This window comes from Gymnoscopelus microlampas (genome assembly GCF_963454915.1).
Source record: "Gymnoscopelus microlampas genome assembly, chromosome: 20".
NCBI classification, from domain to species: Eukaryota; Metazoa; Chordata; class Actinopteri; order Myctophiformes; family Myctophidae; genus Gymnoscopelus; species Gymnoscopelus microlampas.
In genome coordinates, this window is record NC_139957.1 from 35,593,341 (window position 1) to 35,611,858 (window position 18,518).

Genomic DNA, 18,518 nt, shown 5'->3' on the forward strand with positions numbered 1-18,518 from the left:
ATTTAGGAATAGACCCTCCCTTTACCGGATAAACAAAAAAGTACTTAGTCGGTTGTGATATGTTTATATGTAGATAAATACGAAAAGGAAGTTTAAAAAAACAAAAACAAGAAAAAGAAGTTGCACTATTTTATTATTACTTTTTATAAAAACAAAGAAATCCTGGCGTAACATTTTCTGAACGTAAAGCTAGGTTTGCAACAGCAGGAAACATGTAAAGATGGGACGTCAAAACAAAAACACAAATAGGAGGAAGGATGTGATTTTATTGATTTTTATGTGTAGTTTCTGTTGGATCGCTGAATGCAGTACAACGTTTCATAAGCTGGACTGTACAGTTGTACTCATGTTCCCTCAATAAAGAAACTGAGAAACCACATGACGGCACATTATTTGATATCAGTCTGTTTATTATGATCAAATCACCAGCTGTCTCCATGTCAGCTTCCCAACTGTCCTGTCTCTGTATCAGCTGTCCTACTGTCTGTCTTGCCTACACTGTCTCTCAACAGCATCCCTACTATCTGTGTCCACGTGAGCTGCCAGCACCTTTCTGCCACGCATTTCTATTGTCAAAATGCGCTAGGAGTGCTCTTCTTCCCAGAACCTCGAGTTTTAGTGTTCTCAGCGGCCAGCGTTATTTAGCCAAGTGCCCCGGGTGCCTCATGTAGAAAATCATAAAATTTGGAGAGGAGCACCGCTCTTCAATGTCACTTTTTTCCACCGATCAAAGAATCAAGAGGGGTTTACAAAGATCAACAAAACAATCGGACACAGTGTACACCCCTACTCCTCAGAGCAGGGTCTTTGAGATCCACCGCTAGAGCCTGGACTCTGGCATCCATGTTTAAAGTTATTTTATCCCTTACTTCGGTTAGGCTAGTTGTGATAATAATGGACATGTGACATTCACTTGCAACAATAATAAACGCTCTGTGCCCTTTGGAAGCACAGCTAGGCATTCATATATTTGCAATCCAAAGCACTCCACCCTGGGGTAGAAAAGAAAACACCTGCCTTCTGTCTGATACAATAAAAATGAGAAATACAAAGAGTATTTGAGCAGCTGACTGGTTTATAAGTTATCTAGTTATGTATTAAGTTATCTGTAACATGATTCAATTCATCACAACTTGACTTATACTGTGTGGCGACACACCAACATTCAGTCTAACAAAGCTGCTTCATTTGACATAAGCATTAGACATACAGGTAAGCTTTACTTTTATACCAGTTCTCCTTCTACCTACACATGTTCACAATTGTTCATCTAAATACTGCCAAAGTGTCCCTGAGGAAGACAGTTACTGCTGCTGTGTTTGGTTGGACTGAATGTCTCTGTCTGAGGAAAAAGTCCAGTCACATCATCATGGGTTTGAATCCAGCTCATGACCTTTGTCTCATCATCTCCTCTAACTCATTTAACAGGGAGGACATCATTGTCAGAGAGGCGGTTTTGTAACAGAAACCTCACAGGTTCCACCGTCCTACCCACCCTGGGCAGTGGGCGAGGACCCAGTAAACCATTATAACGGCCGGTGTCCCGTCTCCAACAGCAGGGACTCCAGGGTGAGTCTGGTGTCCGACTGGATGTAGGGCTGGTACAGCCAGCAGGACAGGAGGACCATGGAGAGGTCGGTGGTGTCACAGTGGGCCACTTCCTGGAGAATGGAACGCTTTAGTTTCAGCTCCTGACTGTAGGAGTCAAATAGATCGCGAGACACCTCCACTGGAGACGAGAGAGAGGCAGACGGCAGTACAATAAAACACAATGCTTCTACTAGGCTGTTCATTCTGCTTTGTATTTTTAGGACAATAAGACAGTAGAAAGCTGAGAGGGAGACAGTGTAGGAGAGACAGACCGTAGGAAAGCTGAGGAGGATAACAGTGCAGGAGAGACAGTAGGAAAGCTGAGAGAGACAGTGCGCGCGCGCGCACACACACACACACACACACACACACACACACACACACACACACACACACACACACACACACACACACACACACACACACACACACACACACACACACACACACACACACACACACACACACACACACACACACACACCCCTTACCAAAGCGTGCAGTAGGCCAGCTGATAAACAGTGGAGCGGTTCTGCCTTGACGTCCGAATTGAAACAGTTCCAACTGAACCACTCCCTCCACCGTGGACACCAAGCGCTCCATCTTACACACAATATGATCCTGGGGGATTCACATGAACAAACGCTGGTGTATGTAGATTGATAAACTGACATAATTATTTGCCAGTACTTTATGATGAGGGACGTCAATGGCATCATGTTTTAGAAGATAAAAAACAGGCTCACCATCTTGTCCACGATGTCCACTAGTCGGCCACATTCCTCCTCCAGCTGTCTGTCCATACTGGGATGAGAGGAAGAGGAGGGAGAGGAGGCATGGTCCTCCATCATGATCATCTGGTGCTCCTTCTGGGAGCTGGGACAAGAAGGGACAAGAGGAGGAGAGATGGGAGTGTGTAACTCTGTTTTTGTGTCACAAAGTGGTCACTAGCTCATTGGATACTAGTGAATGATTGGATTTCAGGCGCAGATTACTGATTCATTGAACATTGAGACACTGATGAGTCGATCATGTGTAACTGGATTAGGAGGCAGCACCTGATAATGAAGTAACAGCACCATATTGGCTGGACAATGTGAAGCAGCAGCTATAGCTCAGGGCCAGTGGGTCCCAAACTTTTCCGGATCGGGGCCCACTTGAAAATCTCTAAAGCTTTCGCGGCCCACCCATCTGACCAACAGAGCATCCGACTGGCTGCCGTGCATTTTCAAAGCATGTTTAATTTAATGATCAATCAATCGATTGTGTTCCGGCTTCGGTCAATGGAACCAACGTAGAATTCTTTACGTTCTGTATCACAATGAAAGCTCAATTTTCAAGGGTTTAAAGGCTTTCTTTTATACAAGAATGTCTGATTCCATATGTAGTTTGTGACCACTCCGGCGACTCGTTTACAACAGTTGGTGGAAAACACGACAATATCAACACTACAGTGATGTCACCTTACTCTCTGGATGTGGTCCTGAGGTTGACGATGGCGGTCGCAACCGCGGTGCCTTCATCGTTGAGTTTCTCCCATTTCAGGATCAGGTTGTGCCAATCGGCCGCATTGTCTTTGATCTTCCTGGCACTTCCTGTCACAGCAGCAGAACACTTCCTGTTTCTTGACGGAGTCACCGCGGGGTCACACGGCTGGGCTGAGAGAGGGAGAAAGAGAGTTATTGTTCTGTTGAGTGGACATGTTTCTGTAAACAGTAAATACCTACATTTCAGATCAGTAATACATTTCTTTTACCGGCTCAGTGGCCTTGTGGACAGTGTCTGCCCTGATATGGGAGGTCAGTAAATACTCCAACTCTGACCAAGAGAAATGCAGTGGTGTAAGGTAACTAAGTACATCTACTTAAGTACTGTACGTAAGTACAATTTTGAGGTATTTTTACTTTACCTGAGTATTTCCAATTTTCAGTACTTTTACCTCTACTCCACTACATCTCAGAGGCAAATATTGTACTTTTACTCCACTACAATTATTTGAAAACTTTAGTTACAAGTTACTAGGTAGATTTGGATTATTATTACAAAACATACATTACCCACTTCAGCCCTATATACATTTCGGCCATTTGAAAATAGCCGTTCTACAAGCTCACAATGTGTCGCGATGCGACACATTGTGAGCATTGTGAGCTTGTGGATCTGCTATTTTCAAAAGATTTTTATACATTTGAAAACTTGAAATGGGACATTCTGCATAATGGGTACTTTTACTTCTGGTACGTACTTTAAGAACATTTTGATGCCAATACTTGTACTTGTAACAGAGTATTTCAATATTGAAGAATTGATACTTTTACATAAGTACAACATTTTAGTACTTTTTCCACCACTGGAGAAATGGTACCCAAAGCCTCCCTGCTTGGCACTCAGCATCTAGGGATGGATTGAAGGCAAGTCCCAGTGACATACTGGCATCATGTCCAGCAGGGGGCGTACTTGTATATCAAGCTGTCCTTGAGGGTGTTCCAGGGGGTCCCCAGCCAAATGAATAGTTAGGAACCAAATTGACCCTTATGTGTCTGTAACTCTGAGAGTGTACAAATGGAACCCCATTTGTACACTCCCAGAGTTAAATGAACACTAATGACAATGATACAGTGTAGATTGGGACCCCCAAGAAATCAAAATGGTTGAGTCCCTGGCATATCTTTTCAAATGGGGGTCCTTTGGTCTAATATGTGTCAATTTGGGGGTCCTTGATGTGAAAAAGGTTGAAAACCACTGATATAGGCTGCTGAACTATGGGCCACATGGCTCGAGAACCGTTGTTTTCTTTTTTATGATTGATTGAATACTTTATAAACAGTTTGTAAAAAAAAATAAAAGTACAGTGGTACAGATTTATACAAAAGGATTCTAAAAGGATTACTCCATGAATTGAGTACATGAGGACCCCATTGAAACAAGCCAGTGGGCTTTTTTTTTTTTTTTTTCAAGCCTATTTAGTTGACCTTGTATTTTGAACTGTACTTCCATGTGCTTTTTTTCTCTGCAAAGTTCTAAATAAAGTATTCAATCAAAATTCGAAAAGAATAAGCCAAAAAAGACCAGGGCTTATTCCCATTGAGGTCCTGACTGTGTATTCAATTCATCCCACGGCTACTTACTTTAATATTTACTTATACACTGTTGTGATTTGGCACTCGGCAGGCACAGTAATACAAGTTGTATTGAGTTGGAATGAATGGAAAAACACTGTGGTCCTGCTCAGTTATTTGAGGCATTGGTTCTCAAAGTGGGGTCCGGGGACCCCCAGGGGTACTTGAGGGAGTTCCAGGGGGTCCCCAGCTAAATGATAGATTAGGAACCAAATGGACCCTTATGGGTCTGTAACTCTGAGAGTGTACCAATGGAACCAAATGGCATTTGGTTCCATTTGTACACTCTCAGAGTTACATTAACATTGATTTTACGATATAAATTGGGGTCCCAGAGATATAAATGCCATTAAATGGGGGTCTGTAGCCTAATGCACGTCAAACTGGGGGTCCTTGAAATTAAAATGGTTGAATCTCTGCTAGAGCCATAAAAATCTTCTCTCATGGGGGTCCCTGGCATATCTTTTCAAATGGGGGTCCGTGGGCTAATAAGTGTCAATTTGGGGGTCCTTGACATGAAAAAGTTTGAGAACCACTGCTTTGAGGACAGGACAGGTTAGAAACAGAGTGGCTTCAGAGCCTCTTACCTTGCATTGTTATGATGATGTCACAATCATAGCTTTGTTCTATTAGATAATTGAAATGATCTTCTCTCTAAACCATAGAGTTATATATGCTCTAAACACGTTTCTGTCCTCCTCACATATCACTCCAAAACATCCGGGATCATCTTCTTCTTCGCGAACTTGGGGCGATGGTGTACCTGTCTGTCTGCCACCTAGCGGTCAGTATGAGAAACAATTGGAAACCACATCTGTTTGACGAATCAGTCAGATTGGTGGACAGACAGACAGACAGCAGTGGTGTAAAGTAAATAAGTACTCAAGTACTGTACTGTAAGTAACATTTTTAGGTATTTTGACTTTGACTTCTGCATTATGAGTACTTTCTACTTTTGGTACTTTAAGTACATTTTGATACCAATACTTTTGTACTTTTACTCAAGTGCATTTTGAATTATTTCTACATTGCAGTATTGATACTTTTACTTAGATAAACAATGTGAGTACTTTTTCCACCGCTGAAAGACCATAGAGGTATGAAAGACAGACTTTGGACCAAATATAGGAATAAAATCTCTGAATCTGTGACGACAAACTGCGTCACATCCGATGTTACACCAACATTGGTGTAGCCAATCGAATTGTGTGACTTTTACATTTTTGCTCTGGGCTCCTTACCGTAAACCGTTGTGTCACAGAATTCGATGGGTCACCAATGTCCGTGTAACAACATCAGCATACGCGTAGGTAGGAAGCAGTACAGTAACAATGAAGAAAATGGTTAATCTCTTACTATCAGGTTGCCATGGTGATGACCCGAGAATGACGCACTCAGGAACAGAAAGAGCCGATAGAAGCTGAATGGGAGAAACTATTGCAGTTCGTAATCTACTTTCTATTCTATTCAGGTCCCGTGAAGTCCACAGGATTATTAAATCCAATTCTGCGAGAATAAAATAAAACACATATTCACCGGATCAATCAAGGGGCTCTACGGGGGGGGCATCATGACGCTGGTGGAGCGCTCCCTGCCGGAGGAGGTGTGGGTCCAGGTCAGTGCATGTGAAAGTAACTAATTACATTTACCCAAGTACTTAAGTAGAAGTGTCGAGGTTCTTTTACTTTACTTTAGTCCTTGGGCCAAACCCCAAAATCTCACATATCGCTACCACCTGGGATGGCAAATTCTAGTTGGGATTTTTTTATTCCTATACATCCCTAGATATTATTTTTGTATGATAGACCTTCCTGATGCCCAGCTAAATTGGGGTTATCAGCTGCTAAAGTTACCACCCCCCATTGAAAAATGGCATTTTAGACACATGTGCATATCTTGGTATTGGCTCACGTTCAGGGCATATTACAATGTTTTATATTTTATGTTTGGTATCATTTTTAAGGGGACACTTTGAGCTTTCATTCGAGCCCTTTGGTGACTATGTATGATAAGTACAGTGGTCACTGGAGCTCTTCAAACCTTTAATAACCTTTTTTTTCTCACAATTTCCGCCTAAACCATATATTTTCTTTTAGTTCTGTGGCATCAAGAAACATCAGAGACACAAAACACAACAACTGGAATACTGACATGACCCTAAGGATTCAGGAGATGTATAATTTACCCATAGTATTTCATTCTGGGGTGGTCATTTTCAGCCTTATCTTAAACAAGCACTTTTTATGAGAAATAGACCGGTCAATAGGCATATAAGAAAGAGTACCACTAAACCTCCCTAAACATTGATACAAAAGGGTTTTCAATTGATTCTGGTACCTTTAGGCATGCTTGAGAACATCCCAAATATCCAGGAAAATATACTTAGCAGAAAGGCATAATTTTCAAGATGCCATCCAAGATGGTCATGCAGTTCTGGGCAAGAACCATGCAGTGTTTTGCATGCAGTACAAATATGTAATTTCTGCCTATCGTAAAAAGGAGACCACTTCTAGGAGAGGAGACTGCATCTATAGCTGTATGAGACCACTGTACTGTATCTAGAAACCACTGTACTGTATCTAGACCACCACACTGTATCTATTGCTATCTGAGACCACTTTACTGTATCTAGAGACCACTGTATTGTGTATATATACCACTGTACTGCATCTATTGCTATATGAGACCACTGTACTGCATCTATAGCTATATGAGACCACTGTATTGTGTATATATACCACTGTACTGCATCTATTGCTATATGAGACCACTGTACTGCATCTATAGCTGTATGAGACCACTGTATTGCATCTAGACCACTGTGCTGCATCTATATCCCACTGTACTGAATCTATAAACCACTGTACTGCATATATAGACCATTGTACTGCATCTAAAGACCACTGTACTGCATCTATAGACTAGCTAATGTATCTATAGACTGCTGTACTGTATCGATAGACCACTGTAGTGCATCTGTAGACCATGTAGTGCATCTGTAGACCCCTGTCGTGATCTGTAGACCCCTCTAGTGTGTCTGTAGACCCCTCTAGTATGTCTGTAGACTACTGTCGTGGTCTGTAGACATCTCTGGACACCGATACTGCATCTGTAGACCCCTCTACTGCATCTGTAGACCACTCTACTGCATCTGTAGACCACTCTAGTGCATCTGTAGACCACTCTAGTGCATCTGTAGACCACTCTAGTGCATCTGTAGACCCCTCTACTGCATCTGTAGACCCCTCTACTGCATCTGTAGACCACTCTAGTGCATCTGTAGACCCCTCTACTGCATCTGTAGACCCCTCTACTGCATCTGTAGACCACTCTAGTGCATCTGTAGACCACTCTAGTGCACCTGTAGACCCCTCTACTGCATCTGTAGACCACTCTAGTGCATCTGTAGACCCCTCTACTGCATCTGTAGACCACTCTAGTGCATCTGTAGACCACTCTAGTGCATATGTAGACCACTCTACTGCATCTGTAGACCACTCTAGTGCATCTGTAGACCACTCTAGTGCATCTGTAGACCACTCTACTGCATCTGTAGACCACTCTAGTGCATCTGTAGATCACTCTAGTGCATCTGTAGACCCCTATACTGCATCTGTAGACCACTCTACTGCATCTGTAGATCACTCTAGTGCATCTGTAGACCCCTATACTGCATCTGTAGATCACTCTACTGCATCTGTAGACCACTCTACTGCATCTGTAGACCACTCTAGTGCATCTGTAGACCACTCTACTGCATCTGTAGACCACTCTAGTGCATCTGTAGACCACTCTAGTGCATCTGTAGACCACTCTAGTGCATCTGTAGACCCCTATACTGCATCTGTAGACCACTCTACTGCATCTGTAGACCACTCTAGTGCATCTGTAGACCCCTCTACTGCATCTGTAGATCACTCTAGTGCATATGTAGACCACTCTAGTGCATCTGTAGACCCCTATACTGCATCTGTAGACCCCTATACTGCATCTGTAGATCACTGTACTGCATCTACCGAGCCTTTGTGGCGACATAGTCATGTTAAATGTGCTTTATATATACATGTTTAAAGCTGTGTTGAGTTGAGATGCAGTATAGTGGTCTATAGATACAGTACAGTGGTCAATGTATGTGGTCTATAGATGCAGTACAATGGTCTATACATGCAGTACAGTAGTTTATAGATTCAGTACAGTGGGATATAGATGCAGCACAGTGGTTTATAGATTCAGTACAGTGGGATATAGATGCAGCACAGTGGTCTAGATGCAATACAGTGGTCTCATATATGCAGTACAGTGGTCTCTAGATACATTAAAGTGGTCTCATATAGCAATAGATACAGTGTGGTGGTCTAGATACAGTACAGTGGTCTCATACAGCTATAGATGCAGTCTCCTCTCCTAGAAGTGGTCTCCTTTTTACAATAGGCAGAAATTACATATTTGTACTGCATGCAAAACACTGCATGGTTCTTGCCCAGAACTGCATGAGATAGGCATACATTTGGCATGTCTGTACAGGAGAGGCTTGTAGGTATCCATGTAACCCATTTTCATTCACATATATTGAGGTGACAGCTCAAGGGACCATTTGGAAAATGGTGATGGTCGTTTTTCCCTCGTCAAAATGTTGTCTTAACTTTGAATCATTAGGTATTTAGCCCCCTTCCCGACAAGGTAGCATGACAAGGTTGGTCCCATTGGAAACCTGAGGTTGTCTGGAATCAAATGGTATCTCTATCTTTGGGCTACGTCTAAATTTGAGTGTTCCACAGTCTCCGAAAGACAGTCTCGCCGGCGTTCCAGCCAGCCATCCCGCAGGTCTCATAGGGTTAATAAAACATTGAAAAAAACACACTTGGGACCACTTTTTTTCTTGGGATCATCAAAATCCCAATATTAGAGGTCCTATGGATGCCAAAAATCAAAACTAGAAAAAAAATAAGCAGTCGCGCGTGGACCCCTCCTAGGGCCTCTACTACTTCAGCTTTGATTCCTGAAATAACTGCTCCACCACCACTTCATCAACTACTTTAATTGGACACAGGTTTGTTTAATTTATTAAAAAAAAGGAGCAGTGTGATGTCCAAAAAGTGTGTTATATAACTTTTAATATGTTGTTGGCTATGAATGAAAATCCGCCTATAGAGAAAAATAACAACATGTCAAAAAATATAAAAAGCTGCTCCTATGGAAAGTCTATCATATTTTTATTTACTTATATTGGCCCAAAAAACAATTTAGTATAGGTAAGGTTTTGCCAACTTAGTGGTAGCGATATCTCGTCTGGCCCAAGGACTACTTGTGTATTTATGTTTCGACACTTTATAGCAGGGGTCTTCAACGTTTTCAGGCCAAGGACCCCCTAGCTGAGAGAGAGATGAAGCAGGGACCCCCTCTATATTGTAGATTTAACTTTTTTTGTTTACTTGGTCTGCTCTTTTTCCCCTCTACACCTATACCTCTTAGCCAAAAAATAGCAGATCTACAAGCTCACAACGCCTCGCAGCGTGTGAGCTTGTAGATCTGCTATTTTTTGTCTAAAGTTCTCCTCAGAGAGGATGCTAGGGTTCAAGTGGTTAAGGTAAAATACAAAATCTTATCACACAAAGATTTGGCGGACCCCCTGTAGTAACTCTGAGGACCCCCTAGGGGTCCCGGACCCCCTGTTGAAAACCCCTGCTTTATAGCCTTCTTCTACTCCACTCTACATCTCACTCAGAGTCAGAGTCAGAGTCAAATATTGTACGTTTTTTACCCCACTACCATTATTTCAAGAACCAAGAATCAACTTTATTGTCACATGGCTGTCTTGGGGCTGAATACTGTGATGTCACCTTACTCTGCCCATGTGAATGTAATGGTTACGGGTGTAAAGAAGTGGGTAGGGCAGGACTAAAAGGATTATGAAGGACATACATCACCCGAGGAAACTGTTGGTGATTATGTGAAATGGTATAACGCCTGAGATGTCTAGGTTCTTGGCTCTTTTTTTACTTGCTGTAAGAGCACTTACTAAATGTGTACATGGCCATTAAATAAAAAGAAAAGGAGAACAAAGGTCGATGATAAGTGTCAGTTGGACATCAGCCTCGGAAACCCATGCCTTTTTTTTGATCACTTGTTTGAGAAATGCTGCCCATGCTATACACAGTATCAGTGGTGGGTATGTGTGACACTTGCACATTTGATTGAACCTGCTGCTTTGTACATCTGCACATGGTCACTCGCTTTGCACATTTGGGTGAACATTGCTGTTTTGATCTGGTATGTATCAGAAATTGACTGCATAAGGAAATGCTGTTAAGTATGTTAAGTTACCGTGCTTGTCTAAGACAAGTCCCTAAAGCAGGGGTCTTCAACCTTTTCAGGACAAGGACCCCTTAGCTGAGACAGAGATGAAGCAGGGACCCCCTCTACATATTGTATAAAATTGTGTTTTAGATTAAACTTTTTTGTTTACGTGGTCTGCTCTTTTTTCCCCTCTACACCTATATCTCTTTGCCAAAAATAGCCGATCTACAAGCTCACAACGCCTCGCAGCGCGAGGCGTTGTGAGCTTGTAGATCAGCTATTTTTGGCTAAAGTTCTCCTCAGAAAAGGGATGCTAGGGTTCAAGTGGTTAAGGTAAAATAAAAAATCATATCACACAAAGATTTGGCGGACCCCCTGTAGTAACTCTGAGGACCCCCTGTTGAAGACTCCTGCTATACACAGTATCAGTGGTGGGTATGTGTGACACTTGCACATTTGATTGACCCTGCTGCTTTGTACATCTGCACATGGTCACTCGCTTTGCACATTTGGGTGAACATTGCTGTTTTTATCTGTTATGTATCAGAAATTGACTGCATAAGGAAATGCTGTTAAGTATGTTAAGTTACCATGCCTGTCTAAGATAAGTCCCTAAAGTATTAGGGTATATAGTCCTTTAACTGTAGGTCAGAGGGGCTTATTGTCTGTATCAGCCGAGAACACGGGAGTATATCCCTGTTTCAATGCGTTCGGTTAGACCACTGGGAGATGGATTTCTGAGGTGGAGCGCCACACCTACCATCAGCTCCCAGTACTTAACGCATGATTTGCCACACCTAAGCCACCTAAGCCATGCTACTTATCATACGCTGAGTTGGCAGTGCCCAGGATCAAACCCACTACCTTGTAGCTATTATCTTTTTTATTATTGTCATTCTATTACATTTTCTTGGTTAATATCTTATTTTCTTCTTCGTTATATGTAGCACAGTCTGCGGGACAAGTTCTTGAAGTGGGTGCAAGCTACGCCATTTTGTTGTTTTTCAGAGAGGAAGAAAAAGAAAAAGGAGGGGGGACATGGAGAGGGAGAACAAGGAGAAAAAGCAAACAATAAAGAAGCATTTCAAAGAGAACAAAAAGTATGTACATGAGGTTAAACAAAAGGTGCGAAAGTGGTAACACATCAGTGGGTCCACATAGTGGCAGGCTTGTGCATGAGATTAGATTATTTTATCTAATTTAGATAAGGTGCAAAAAAAACACATACGGCAGGTCCACAGGTAAAAGTAAAGCCCCTTGGAGGAACATATCCACAAGAAGGGAGGTAAACAGTAAAGTGTTCCTGTTGACAGGCTAGTCTGGTGACAGGCGAAGATCAGGCCAATCTGGTAGTCTTGCCCTTGATACTACGTAGGTAGGCCTGCTAGGCTGGGGGTTTGAAAACTTAAAGGACGATTTCACCCATTTTCAACCTATCTTAATATAATTGGTCCTCACTAATGTTCATGATAAAATGGGACAATTTTTTTCTACTCGGTTTGTGTCTCTGTGGAGAGCTGTGGACACTTCAGAAACCCGCCTGCCAGTGACATCATCGTTAGGCAGATTTTTCTTTTCAAACAAGATTTCACATTTTTTATTTAGATTTTTATTACCGCAAGAACAATAGCTTCCATTATAGCATGCTAACTTTACAGTTATAGAAAGCCTGCATTAGCTTGGATTCCCCATCAATGATGTCACTGGTAGTTGGGTGTCTGAACTGTCCAGCTCTCCTCTGAGACACAGAGTAAATAGACAAAAATGGTACCATATTATAATGAGCATTAGTGAGGACCAATTATATAGACAGGTTGAAAATGGGTGAAGTCGTCCTTTAAGTAGTTACTTTGCAGATTTTAATTCTTAATTCAAAAACCCTATTGAGCTATTCAAAAATAGCAGATCCACATATTGCTCTTTCTACATGGTGGTATTGCTGCTTTTACTTATTGATATAAAAAAATCTTAATCTGAGTGCTTCTTCCACCATTTCATCCAGGTATTCGACTTTCTGTCCACGGAGGACAAACACAGTGTGCGGTGCAGCTGCAGGTACTTCAAAGAGCTGCTGGATAAATACTCGTGCCTCTGGAGGGATTTCTGCGTTGTGCTGACGAGCCGTTTCTCCTCCTATAACCGCCGGTTCTGGTCCACTCTGAGCCGGCGGAACCTCAGCGGGGCGGTGCTGAGGAACGGCAAGCGGAAGAACCTCAAGCACCTGGCGGCGACGCTGCCGTGTCTCCGAAGCATCGCCATAGAGAACTGGTCGGAGGAGAGTCTGGACCACCTGGGACTCTTCCCCAACCTGAGATGTCTCACTGTCAAGTACCCGTCCAACTGTCCCCTGGAGGTGTCCCGGGCCCTTGTGCCCCTGAGCGGACAGGTAAGGTAACCCTACTTTACTTTGATAACTCTAGATAAGTGATTCTCAACGTTTTTCATTGCCAGGACCCCCAGGTTGATATTCATTTGATACAATTAGTTTTTATCTCTAGCCCACCAATCTACACTGTAAGATCCTTAGCGTACCCATAAGGGTCCATTTGGACCCCTGGTGGTCCCCGGAACCGACGTTGAGAAACGGTGATTTAGATACTAATTTATAATGGTATTGTCTTCATTTAACAACTGTCTGTTTCCATGTCACAACATTTTTTTCTTTTACAGATAACACACCTGAACATCTGTAATGTCAAACTCAAGTGTCCTGTCACAGAGTTCATCCTCTCGGTGTCCAAGATGACGAGTTTGACGTCCTTCCTATTCCACCACGACGGGACCCAGCGCGTTCCCATCAAGGCCTTCCATGCCTTGCTCGTCGGCTTGCCCAAACTCAGGCACCTGTCCTGGGAGATGATCAGCTACAAAACCCTGCCTGAGGACTATTTCTCGCCGGCCGCCGGCCCATCGGACAGACTGGCTGCAGGTCTCCCTCTCTCCAGCTTGGAGCTCCTCAACTATGACACGGTGGTCTCAGAGGAGGCGCTAGTCTGTCTGTCTGGCCTCACCTGTCTGTCTGTGTACCATCTGTACTCTGTGCCCGGGCCCCGTTGTCACCTGAGGACCTGGCTCACTGCCCTGCCCAACCTCACAACCCTCAACATCCACGGTGAGTTGTAAGATTGTAATAGGTTATGGAGGAGGAGGAGGAGAACCACAATCAATATCTTATTTTAACCGCGTCATCAGCTTGCCCACCGTTGACGTGTTATTGCACTGAAACGGTGCTGCTTTTCAATGTGTTTTCATCGATCAGCGCCTTCAGGTTTCAGCACCCAGCATTGGCTAGGTTATTGCGAATGCATGGGTGAAATAGGCTCTCTATCTATCTCACTTTCACTCCTCCCCTCCCTCCCTCCCTCTCTTCTCTTCTCTGTCTGTCTGTCTGTCTGTCTGTCTGTGTCTCTCACTGATCTCAAGCTCTAGTGTGACATCACAGACGACCTCCCTCACTCTACCTCTCCCCCACTCCCTCCCACTCTCTCTCGCTGATCGAGCCCTGGTCTGATGACACAACAGAAACGGTTGGCTTTGCCAGACACTATGTGGACAATAGTGGTTTGTTTTTTTTGTGTGCGTGTGTGGGTGGGGAGGGTCATTAAGGGTACAGCCTTAATGTGGATGAGTGGGTTTCTGTACCTGTGTGGGTGAGAGTGTGTAAAAATGTTGGGACAGTACCATTTACACTCAGGATTTTGCAGTGTATGGCTATAATACCTAGATGTTATGTTGTCTTGTGTAGGTGGGCATCCTCTGGGTGCGTATGCAGACTGCGTTCCACACACTGTGACCAGCCTGACATTGTGCGTGGACATGACAGCGGACGACCTCGAGACTTTGGCCAGTCGGGTTTCAAACCTGCAACATTTACATTTGGAACCTTGGGGCAGCACGGGACATATCAGACGTCTGCCAGAACTCTTTCCCCAGCTGAGGACCCTCAAGATGAGGTCAGTTAACACTGGTTGTCAACATCGGGTCCGAGGACTACCAGGTGTCCAGATAGACCCAGATAGATCTTAAAAACAACAACAAAAAAAGAAATACCATATTGAGAATATTATCTCCTACTATAGGTAGGGAGGTAGAATTTCTTGCACTGTTTTGATACATAATGTATTTTCTTTGTCAGCAGTCACTTTGACCTATCCTCCTCCCCCCGTTGTATTTTTGTCCCTCTACAGGCACCATAACGTCCCTGACAGCGACTTCCTGGGTCTGTACCACCTCCAGTCCTTAGAGAAAGTCTTAGTTCTGGATCCGTACTACTGGCCCGACCGCAACCTCGTGGACCACATCACCTACCAGCCCAGTCCCCGCCTCCTCAGCCTCATTGGTGGGCTACAGGGTTTGACCAATCACAGGGTCCACGTCGTCACCGCCAAAAACACAAGGGATCCAATGACCTGTAACTGTATCGAGTGACAATTTAATTAACAATCACCACTAATCACATCGAGAAAGGCCTTGCACTCCCTTTCCTCAACGGCACTCAACGAACACCCAAACTGTCTAGTGGTGCTGCCAGCGGGTACACTGCAGCTGTAAATATAAATGTTTTAGCCCACTACTAGCCTGGCTAAATAAGAAAGCATTACCAACCAGTCAGACTGAAAGGGTATTTCACTTTAAAACTGTTCTGGGGTCATTTTAATGTCTACTCTGGCTTTTGTGTGCACCCCAGACAGTTTTTAAGTTGCTTGACTCAATATTTTACATAGATATTTGATATTCATTTTATCAGACACAACCCCCTGCTATATAAGCCCATTCAACTTCAAATAACATTTTGCTTACTCATCGATTTGTTTACTAAAAATGTTACTCATCGATAACACACGTCTTTGGTTCTGTTGACTGATAGCCACTCGAATGCGCGAGTGGGCTGTTTTAACTTTTTTCCTTTCTTTTTTTAATGAACAAAAAAATAATTTAGTATAATTGAAAGAACATGGCCCCTCACGCATTAGGACAACAGTCACCAGAACCAGGGACCTTTTAATCTAAGACCTAAGGCCGATTGTACAAATGTCATCTAAATCCTAACAGTTTTCTGAAACACTTATGTTGCTATATCAGTGGTGCTCAAAACCTTTTCATGTCAAGGACCCCCAAAATGATATGTATTCAATCAAAATATTTAATTCCAGGGAGGGACCCCCAGAAGCAAAGATTTGAGTTTAAAATGTTTGCTTTAAAAAAATATATATATTCAAAATTAGCAGATCTACAAGCTCATAGTGCGGCATGAAGTGACGCGCTATGAGCTTGTAGATCTGCTTTTTTTGAATAATCATAAGGCGTAAATAGCTCAAATCTAAAATGACATACTTTCCCGGTTTTAATGGGTTAAATGAGGCATGATTCAAATGGAGATTGAAGTTGAATGGGCTTATGAGTGTGACAGAATAAATATCAAATTGCTAAATTGAAAATAGCAGATTGCACTTGAATTTTGTCATGTTATGACTGTTATAATGAAACTGCCTTAAAGCTTCTAAAGTAATAATGTGGATGCTCTTGGTACAAAATGATTATGCAGCTATCAGTGATGCTATGCTCATTTGAGAAGTGGTTGCTCTCTTATTTTAATGACGTGACGCACACCTATAGTACAGGTCACACAATGGACAATTGATATGCATATAGGCTAATTCCTATGTTAATGTACCTGGCGTGAGTCGGGAGCCTTTGTAAACTTTGATGAAGTGTGAATTTAAAGTAGTTTTAAATCGATGCGTGTGCCTGCGCGTCCCCTTGGACAAAATGCTCAGTGGACGGGGTTGCACCCCGAGCAACCACTTATTTAATAAGTGGTTGCTCGGCGTGCAACCCCGTCCACTGAGCATTGCACCCCTGCCAGCTATACAGTATAATTAATACACAGCAAAACCTGCCCTTGTCTGTTTCTTGAGTCCAAGTCTCAAACCCATGACATTTAAAAATAGTTAGTCTTTGCAGAGCATAAGGAGTAGACTTATAGTCTAAACTCTTCAGCCAATAGAAACAGGACAATCTCTTGTTAAACACTCAATGCGTTCTGAGCTTTAATGTATTTTTGATTTTTTTTATAAAAAATGGGTATTTGTTTTGGTTTCCACATACGCTTTATCTAGCAGTGTAAACTTATTGTAATGACCATCATTGTTTTGAAATTATGCCCTGTTATATATAAAAATGTTGTAAACAACCATGCGAGATGGAAGAACCAGATGGGGATGGTCAGCCTTCACACATAACACATATATACGATAATGACATTAATAGGACACTACTCTATGTAATATCCTGTTATTGACTATTGACTTAACATTTCTTTAAAAATAGTATTTGTTTTTAAAGGAAACAAGATTCTGACATGGACAAAACAGTGAGAACTTACTTTTTAATTTATTCCACTTATACTTGCTAGCAACATTTATACAAAAAGTGTATTGAAGTTATGTGAACGTCAGTGGAAGTGTTGGTCGTAGACAAGGCTTCATCTCTGTTCATCAGGACAGCAGGGTTGTAGAGGAGGAAACCAATGTGTGAAGAAAGCAGTGGTGGGAAAAGTACTCAAATGTTTTAAGTAAAAGTATCAATACTGCAATGTAGAAATATTGTGTTACAAGAGTCCGGAATTCAAAATGTACTTGAGTAAAAGTATAAGGTCTCTATTCTACAGAATGTCCAATAAAGTTTTCAAATGTATTGTGGTTTGTGCTCCGACATGCACTGTCAACTGTGGGACCTGATAGACATGTGTGCCTTTCTAAGTGATGTCAAATCAATTTAACATAAGCAGACTCCAAGTTATAGAAACATCTCAAGGACTATCAGTAGAAACAGGATGCACCTCATCTCAATTTTGAGTGTCATAGCAAAGGGTGTGAATACTTATGCACACGTGATTGTCTTTAATACCTTCGCAAACATTTTTTTTAAAAAGTGTCATTGTGGAGAGAGTAAAAGTTACTTTGTATATTTAGATTACAAAACAGTAATCACTTGAGCCCTAAATACATTATAAACATTTGAAAATAGCCGATCTACAATCTCGATGAGACACATTGTGAGCTTGTGGATCTGCAATTTTATACATTTGAAAAGTTGTGAAAATGAGTCTACATTGCAGTGTTGATACTTTTACTTAGTAAAAAATCTGGAACCTCAATACTTCTAGTTCACAAAGCACTTTCACTGCACCATAGAGGCATGAGAGATGTCGATGACAATTAAATACTCAGAGTAAGGTAGTGGTTCTCAACTTGTCGGTCGGGACCCTCTAGAACAGATGACAGTGAAGTGACAATTTAAGGACTTTTAAGATATTTTGAATACTTAAAAAAGACCATTACTCCATCAAAAGGATTCAACAAACTATAGGCTACAATAAATAGTCAAAGTAATTTAAGAAAGAGGCATACATTGTGAAAATAGCTGTTTTCACAATATTTATCTGTGGAACCGAGTCAAATAGAATGTATGCCTCAACTACTACAATTCCTTGTGCTTGTCAGGGTGGGG

The 18,518-nt window shown here is 42.3% G+C and overlaps 2 protein-coding genes across 3 annotated transcripts; one reads left to right on the top strand and one right to left on the bottom strand.

The window, feature by feature from the left end:
- Positions 1–116: 116 nt before the first annotated feature.
- cinp (cyclin dependent kinase 2 interacting protein) lies at positions 117–5,428 on the bottom strand. Its single transcript, XM_084044861.1, has 5 exons — positions 5,297–5,428; positions 3,059–3,248; positions 2,337–2,466; positions 2,082–2,211; positions 117–1,729 (listed from the first exon to the last, which is right to left on the bottom strand). The coding sequence occupies exons 1-5, from the start codon at positions 5,301–5,303 to the stop codon at positions 1,527–1,529; spliced, it is 660 nt and encodes a 219-aa protein (XP_083900987.1). The 5' UTR covers positions 5,304–5,428; the 3' UTR covers positions 117–1,526.
- Positions 5,429–6,028: 600 nt separating this feature from the next.
- LOC311036840 (uncharacterized protein) lies at positions 6,029–16,213 on the top strand. 2 transcript variants are annotated; one of them, XM_084045845.1, is made up of 5 exons: positions 6,029–6,324; positions 13,009–13,392; positions 13,677–14,118; positions 14,752–14,959; positions 15,194–16,213. In XM_084045845.1, the coding sequence occupies exons 1-5, from the start codon at positions 6,280–6,282 to the stop codon at positions 15,432–15,434; spliced, it is 1,320 nt and encodes a 439-aa protein (XP_083901971.1). In that variant the 5' UTR covers positions 6,029–6,279; the 3' UTR covers positions 15,435–16,213. The 2 variants fall into 2 exon arrangements, with proteins under 2 accessions (XP_083901971.1, XP_083901972.1); XM_084045846.1 differs by lacking the exon at positions 6,029–6,324 and adding an exon at positions 10,438–10,874.
- The last annotated feature ends 2,305 nt before the right edge of the window (positions 16,214–18,518 follow it).

Excerpts from the sequence above, each read along its gene's own strand:
- cinp (XM_084044861.1), bottom strand. Across the intron at positions 2,212-2,336 it reads TGGACATCGTGGACAAGATG|GATCATATTGTGTGTAAGAT; the intron begins GTGAGCCTGTTT and ends TGAATCCCCCAG. Across the intron at positions 1,730-2,081 it reads CTGGCCTACTGCACGCTTTG|TGGAGGTGTCTCGCGATCTA; the intron begins GTAAGGGGTGTG and ends TCTCGTCTCCAG.
- LOC311036840 (XM_084045845.1), top strand. The coding sequence starts at position 6,280 with ATGACGCTGGTGGAGCGCTCCCTGCCGGAGGAGGTGTGGGTCCAG. Across the intron at positions 6,325-13,008 it reads CGGAGGAGGTGTGGGTCCAG|GTATTCGACTTTCTGTCCAC; the intron begins GTCAGTGCATGT and ends CATTTCATCCAG. Across the intron at positions 14,960-15,193 it reads CTGAGGACCCTCAAGATGAG|GCACCATAACGTCCCTGACA; the intron begins GTCAGTTAACAC and ends GTCCCTCTACAG.